Below are 7,363 nucleotides of genomic sequence, written 5' to 3' on the forward strand. Positions count from 1 at the left end.
TTTTGGCAAAAATTTAACGGTTCTCTAAGCTTGACGTTAGCATGATGCCTGAGATATGACAGTCGTTTGAAATTTTGTGATCAGATTTTATCATATCATAGTCAAACATGTTAACATTCATCTCAAAAATATCATCAATTTTTTAAACGAAAAATTACTAGTTTAAAAAAATAATAAAAATCAGATGACCATAATGTAATTTTTAATAGCCGAAATTAAAATTCGCTTCTTGACATATTTAAAAAAATATCTACGTCAATAAAAATTAATGAGTCAAGACAAAAGCTTTTATTGCGTTCATTAATAGCCGTGTGAGTCATACACCACGTGAAGGTAATCAACCATAGCTTTTATTGCTAATAATTAATATTGATAATATCGGTAAAATATAAATTTAATCACTGAACTTTAAAAATTTTCAGTTTTCTCACTGAACTTAGTACATTGAAGTTTTTGGTCATTAAACTTTACTCATATATTTTGGTCATTCAACCGTTAAATAATTAACTGTGTTGGAAATAATGTTGTTTTAAAAAATAAAATTTTCACTTGAATGACGTCGTTTTGCATCTATGTAACTATCCATTTTAATGCAATTAACTATTTAATACTAGTGATAAAAAAAAGAAAAAAAACTAATGTATTAAATTTAGTGAGGAGATAAAAAGGATAAAGTACAGTAAATAAAATATAAAATGGAGTAAAGTTCAATCACTAAATTTATAATTTACCCTTATAATATTTAACCTATGCTTATGAATGAATGATGGACATGTGCATAATTATGAATTTTAACGCAGGAGGAAGGATTTAAAACTCTCTACGATTTCACTGTGGGCATTGAACTCGGAGCAGTAAGCATCAAAGATGGATTGACGTGTAGTTTATTAGAGTTTATTAGCTCCACTATGGTTATTTTAATTTTTTTAGATATTTTAAATCTAAATATTTTAATTTTTTTAATTTAAATAATCTCTATCTATAGGAAGAAAAATATTAATTGATTAACGGTAAAAACACATTATATTTCAACATGTGTTGAATTATTAACCCGTCATATCACTTAAGATGAAGACATGAAATGTGCCAAAGATCATTGTTATATTATAAAATATTCGAAGCCTCAATATCAAAAATTGCTTTTGATTATTGTATCGATTCAAATATGATCAAATCTTAAGAAATATCTTCGACAATTCAAACCAACAAGTTGTCATTATTTTCTCAAATTTCAACTTTTGAAAGATTTGATAAAACAATACCTTATAATTAAGGAATTATTTGTGTACTTTACAGAAATGATCATCCACTTGGTAGAGCACAAGGTTCTTAACCTTGAGGTCGTGGGATCGAGTCTCACGGAGGGCATTGCATAATTCGGAGGTCTTCTACGAAAGTTGCTCTCACCTTGGTGTTGGGGGCAGCTTACTATCTTACGTCCCCTTACCCCATTACATATGAGAATAAATATTAAACATTTATCTAGTATGGATTCATAGGAATAATTATTTGATTATAAAAAAAACACATAACAATAATTCGAAACAAACTAAATTTCATACTCTTAATGAACATCTAATAGTTGAAATACAGTGCACGAATACACAACCTTAGTAGTTAAAGAAATTATTGTTATTCTTAGAGGTCACGAGTTTGAGCAAACCACAGTAGGATGATTGGTTGAGATTATTTTGGACAATACAAACATACATTTAAAATTTTAAATGGAACAAACTTTTTTATGATTAATATGGGATGATTATTAGTAGAGATGCACATAGCCGGATTTAAATCCGATCCGGATCGGATAAAAACCTATCCAGTTTTTTCACCAAGTCAAAAAAACGGTTTATAAAAAAACCAGTTCGGATTATAACCAGTTTGGAGGGCCGGATGATGTAACCGGTTTCGGTTTGAAAAAAAAACCGGGTTTTAATCGGAATAAAATCCAATCATCCAATTTTTTAAAACCCAGACCGGATTTTTAAACCCCATACCGGATTTTTTTCCGAATAAAAAACTAGATTTTTATCCGGTTTTTTTAAAAACGGTTTATAAATCGGGAAAAAATTCGTTCGTCCAAATTTTTCCCAAACCGGTTATACTATCTGGTTTTAAAATATCATATCCGGTTAAAAAAACCGATTTTTCCCAAATCCGGTTTCAGATATTTTTTGCTCAAAATCGGATATTCGAATTTTTTGGTGCACCTCTAATTATAAGATATCTCTTCAAAAAAAATTTTAGTAAGTGACAATAAACGTACACATCATGTAGACGTAACTAGTAAACTCGCTTAATACGTTGAAACAAACTTAAAAATAAGTTAATCAATATGAAAAAAATTGTGTTAATTAGTACTTGATTCATTTACCCACCTAATTAGTCTTTAATTAAGCAGTACATTTTTATTATTCATTTTATTCCATAGTACATGCATTCATGAAACGGAAGCCCCCTTCTTTTTACTTGGGGATAGGAACCGTAGCTAGATCGTACGCCGTGAAGAAGTGGCAAACTTCGGACTCCCCCGGCTTGACCCCGAGAAGACGGAATGCGACGTGGTCGTCGGTCAATTTAGAGGTATCCATGTGACAGAAAAACACCGAGTTGACCATCTCGCCGTTGTCGCCTCGGAGTAAGACCTCGAACACTTTGTTATCGATGCCGAGTTGGTAATGACAATGGTACACCGGATAAGGATACGGCTGGTTATGACACGGTACGATGTTCCCGGTCGCTATCTCTTTGAAACCTAGTATCGTGTAGTTTTGGACAATGGGAGTTGTCTTTGAAACTAGAGACGATCTCAGGATCTCAACTCGCACGTCCCGTCCTAAGATACGACGAGCGAAATGAACGAGCGATTCCTCGGACGTAACGCACCCGCGGATCTCGCCTTCTTTAGGTTCCTTCTCGCAGAGCGCGAGCGTCTGTCTCATCCCCAGGGCTTGCTTCGAGTCCGGGGCGAACGAGAAGTATTGGAGAAGCTCTTGGACCGCCTCGGACGAGAAAGGGATGCCTTCCGTTATTTCTTTCGGATAGAAGTTCACAGAAGACGGTTCCTTGTAGGGAAAAGAGACGGCCATACGGTTCCCAATGACGAGATCTTTTATGAGGGCGAACACCTTGGCCGTAGGGTCCTTGATGGCATCGGCGCTCGAGGGCGAGCTCGAGTGGCCGATGTGGGACGATGAATGACCCATGCTGGGGAGTCGTAGGACATCAACTCCATTTGTGACTACACCAGGAGCAAGCTGCATACCAAAATGTTGAATTAATATAATATTATAAACATTTCATTAGAGACACTTATACCATTAGGTTTTTAGTAGAAGAATGATTACCGTCGCAAAAAGCAAGAGGAGGAAGCTGCAGGAAACAAATTCATTGCCCATTCTTTCTTCAACTTGGACACATTTCACCTTTGTTTTCCTCTTATAAAGATGGAGATGGTGTTTTTGTATGGTCCGAATAATAATAAATTGGGAAAACCATGTCTAGTCATCCAAACTTTAGTATAGCTCTGTTTCGATCATTGACCTTCGATTGTAATTTTTCACTAAAATAAAAAAGGGTGAATCGTCTATGAATTGTCTTAACCACTTTGTTCCCATCAATAGACATCAATGTTTTGAATTTATTTTTAAGTCACTCCACTATTAAGTCGGAATTCTAAAAGAAGGTATTAAACCTGTTAAGTTTTTAACGACAAAATACTAAAATGAAATAAAAGTAAATGTTATGTATGATTTTGAAATAAATGAAAGTTAAGATACTAAAAACAAAATAAAATTAATAGTTTAGATACTAAACGTGTAGTTTATCCTTTTATTTTGTTTTATAAATAATGCCCCCTCGGTCCCCAAGTAGCAACACATCTCCATTATCTGCTCCTTTCACTCTCGCCAAAACCCCTAATTTCTTCGTCTTCATCTCCACAAGTGCCACTTCTATTTTTTGTATAACATTGAACCCTTAAGAACATACAGACAGAACCAGATAGATCTCTGAAACCTGCCTAATTTGACCAAGATTTTGCTGTCTTTCACTCGGTTCAAATCCTATATAAAGCTATCAGTTTTTTTCCCGAGAAAATACTAAAAAATTGCAGGGGAGATTTGAACTTACTATAAATCCTTAAAAGCTTATATAAATCCCTCATTGTGAATTTTACACAACATGATCGTTTTTCCGTCTTCCTCGTTAGGGATGCATCGGCTCGGCTTGTGTCGGATTTTTGGTCAATTCGACTCGACCAGAAAAGTATAAATAATCTACCTTAATTTAACATGATCTAAAAAATATATACATTCCATCCGACCTAATCCAACCCGAAAATACATATCCTCCATCCAACTCTGACTTGTCCCGAAATTTTAGAGTACAACTTTGATCCAATTCAATCCGACCCGATATAAAATAATGATTTAATTAAAAAAATATAAAGAGCGTAGTATAATAATTATCCCTACATTCATTTGAAGAAATTACACTATTACCCTCAAATTAAATCCGATCAAATCAAAATCCGTCTGTTTCAAATAAAATTACCATGCTATTCCTCGTGTTGGGTGCATCGTATTTTTTTTACTATAAATGTAGATATCACATAGTATAAATACATGATATTTCATTTTTTTAAAATATGTTATCTATACAAAAACTCAGTATACCTCAAAACATAATCTAAATATCCCTTTAAAAATCATCTTTATTCCATGAACACTAAAAGTTACAGAGACTACGGAAATATTACACACCTATAAAAAAATTCCCTCTCATAATTTTAAAGGCTAAGACATACTCTCTGTCTATAGAATCAATTGGTCACCATGATTTTTTATTCAATAAGAATTTTTATTAAATAAACTTAATTGTTAAATAATTTTCAACCATCATAATTATAAAAAATATATAACTTAATTTCGAATTAAAATATGAGTCAATATCTAATAATTTTTTCCTTGACACAAATTATATTAGAAAGTTGTATGTCTTCAATATTGCTGACAAAATTGTAACAACAAATTCCTCTCAAATCCATATTGAATCACGGCTTTGATACCACTTGTTATAAAATTGTAAGAGGAAAAATAGGCAAAGTGAGATCAATATAAAGTAAGATACACCCAATATATGATATTTAACGCGGTTCAATTTTGCCTATCTCCACGATGATAAAAATAATAATCCACAATAATAGTAGAGATTGTGAAAACTACGAATACGTGATATCATATGTATCTCAAAACTCGGTATATCTTATAAAACACTCTCAACATCAATACAAAATTATAAATGGCATGATTCTCTTTTTGGTTATTAACTATGCTTCTGTACTTCTGTTTAATACTTAAACAACATTACAATATTAAAAAAATTAAATGGCAGGGACAGAATTATAAATGTGTCCGATCTACGAGGTCTCCAAAAATTAATATTCATAAAGATGGGCACTAAAAATTATAATGTTTTCAATGTCGGGTTTGTTATACTCGAGGAGAGGGGAATTAAAATAGTTTTTAAATTATGATTAAAAAAAAGACGGGCACTGAAAATTTTAATTTTGTGGTTTGTTATCCTCGAGGAGTGGGAAAATATAATACAATATAATAAAGATGGACACGGAAATTAATTTTGTTGGATAAAGTGTAAAAATGATCTCTCGATTGTAGCGTATTCTTTTTTAATTCTTTAGACTATTAATAGTTGTAAAATTATTTGTTTGTTATAAGACTTTGATTTTGTTGAGTAATCAGACAATTAAAATTTATAAAATAGTCACTGAATTATTGATTATATTTAATAGTCATCCTTTTTCGTTGAACAATTGATGATAATATGAGCTAGATGTTAATCTACAGATTGAGATATGATAAAATTTTATCTGAAAATCTCAAATGACTATCATATCTCAGGCAACAAATTAACATCCAACTCAGACTATTGTTAATTTTTAATGGAAATGAACGAGTTTGAAACATAATGAATAGTCGGATGACCATTTTATAACTTTTTTATAGTCGAATGACTCAACAAAACAATATCCTATAGTTAGGAGACCATTTTGTAACTTTTAATAGTCAGAGACTCAATAAAAAACATAAATAAAACATTCATAAATTGTTGTGTTTGGGTTGTCGGTTAAAATGTTGTTTGAGTTTTATTAGTATTTTCTATGTTTTTATGTTTAAAAAAATTAGTATGCATTTCAACGTATTTTTATCTATCTTGTAATTTAATCTACTTTAATCTAATTTAATCATTAAAAAATTCTATGTTTTTATGTTTGTTGTATTTTTATGTTTCAAAAAAACAGTACATTTATTTATCTAATTTTAATGTATTTTTATCTATATTGTAATTTAATCTACTTTAATCTAATTTAATCATTAAAAAAATATTTTTGTAACGCAGCTACAGTAACACGCTACATGTAGCGTGAAACTGCTTGCCGCGCTAAACTGGCGCTCATCCTTGGCGCGACATTGGAGCTCCAAAGTGGAGATTTTACTCCACTATGGCGCAGGATTGGAGATGCTCTAAGGAGGATAAAACCTTTAACCTACAACAAATTATGGAACGACTAGACCACTAGGCTAAGCATCTCGATTATTTATGTTCTACAACATTGTATATATGATCTGTTATAATTAATGGCTAGGAATTTAAGAGAGAAGGCAAGCACTTTAACCCTTAAATCAAACCCTATATTATTAAATTAATGAAATTAAAATTGAATATATCTTTTAAGAGTTTACAAGACGAATATAGGGTTAAAGTGCTTGATATATTAAATCAATGGGTAAAAATAATAAAATTTTCTATATATTATAGATTTTAATTTTTAATTTTTAATTTCATTAATTTAATTGAATATAGAGTTTGATTTAAGGGTTAAAGTGCTTGCATTGTCTCTTAAATTCCTTGCCATTAAATATAACATATTATACATGAAATACTGTGGAATATATAAAATTGAGACTTACTTCACTATATGTCATAGCTTCAATTCTTCTTGGAAGTAGGTTATATTTCAAGTTTTTTTTGCTTATCGATTGAATGCAAAATAAAATAAAATTAATAATTAAAATTAATAAAATATCATATAATCTTATAGTGACACGTGACATCATCTAATTGGAGATTAAATTTATTTTATTGAATTAAAATTATGACCAAATTGATAGAATGTATAAATATTGAGGATTAAATATATAATTATACTAATTTTATTATCTGTAACATCAGCAATTCCGTTAAATATTAACGGCAAGCAGTCCGATTAAATATATTTAAATTTTTGGGTGACATGATTGATAGAATTCAAAAATAGTGGTTAAAATGTAAACGAATTATA

At 30.8% G+C, this 7,363-nt stretch overlaps 1 protein-coding gene across 1 annotated transcript; it reads right to left on the reverse strand.

Annotated features, from left to right (window-relative positions):
- Positions 1–2,382: 2,382 nt before the first annotated feature.
- On the reverse strand, positions 2,383–3,475 carry LOC120209322 (BURP domain-containing protein 3-like). The gene is made up of 2 exons (XM_039208367.1): positions 3,348–3,475; positions 2,383–3,257 (listed from the first exon to the last, which is right to left on the reverse strand). The coding sequence occupies exons 1-2, from the start codon at positions 3,396–3,398 to the stop codon at positions 2,466–2,468; spliced, it is 843 nt and encodes a 280-aa protein (XP_039064298.1). The 5' UTR covers positions 3,399–3,475; the 3' UTR covers positions 2,383–2,465.
- Between the last annotated feature and the right edge of the window lie 3,888 nt (positions 3,476–7,363).

The sequence above is a fragment of the Hibiscus syriacus genome, unplaced genomic scaffold, assembly GCF_006381635.1.
Source record: "Hibiscus syriacus cultivar Baekdansim isolate YM2019G1 unplaced genomic scaffold, ASM638163v2 tig00018629_pilon, whole genome shotgun sequence".
In the NCBI taxonomy this organism is placed as follows: Eukaryota; Viridiplantae; Streptophyta; class Magnoliopsida; order Malvales; family Malvaceae; genus Hibiscus; species Hibiscus syriacus.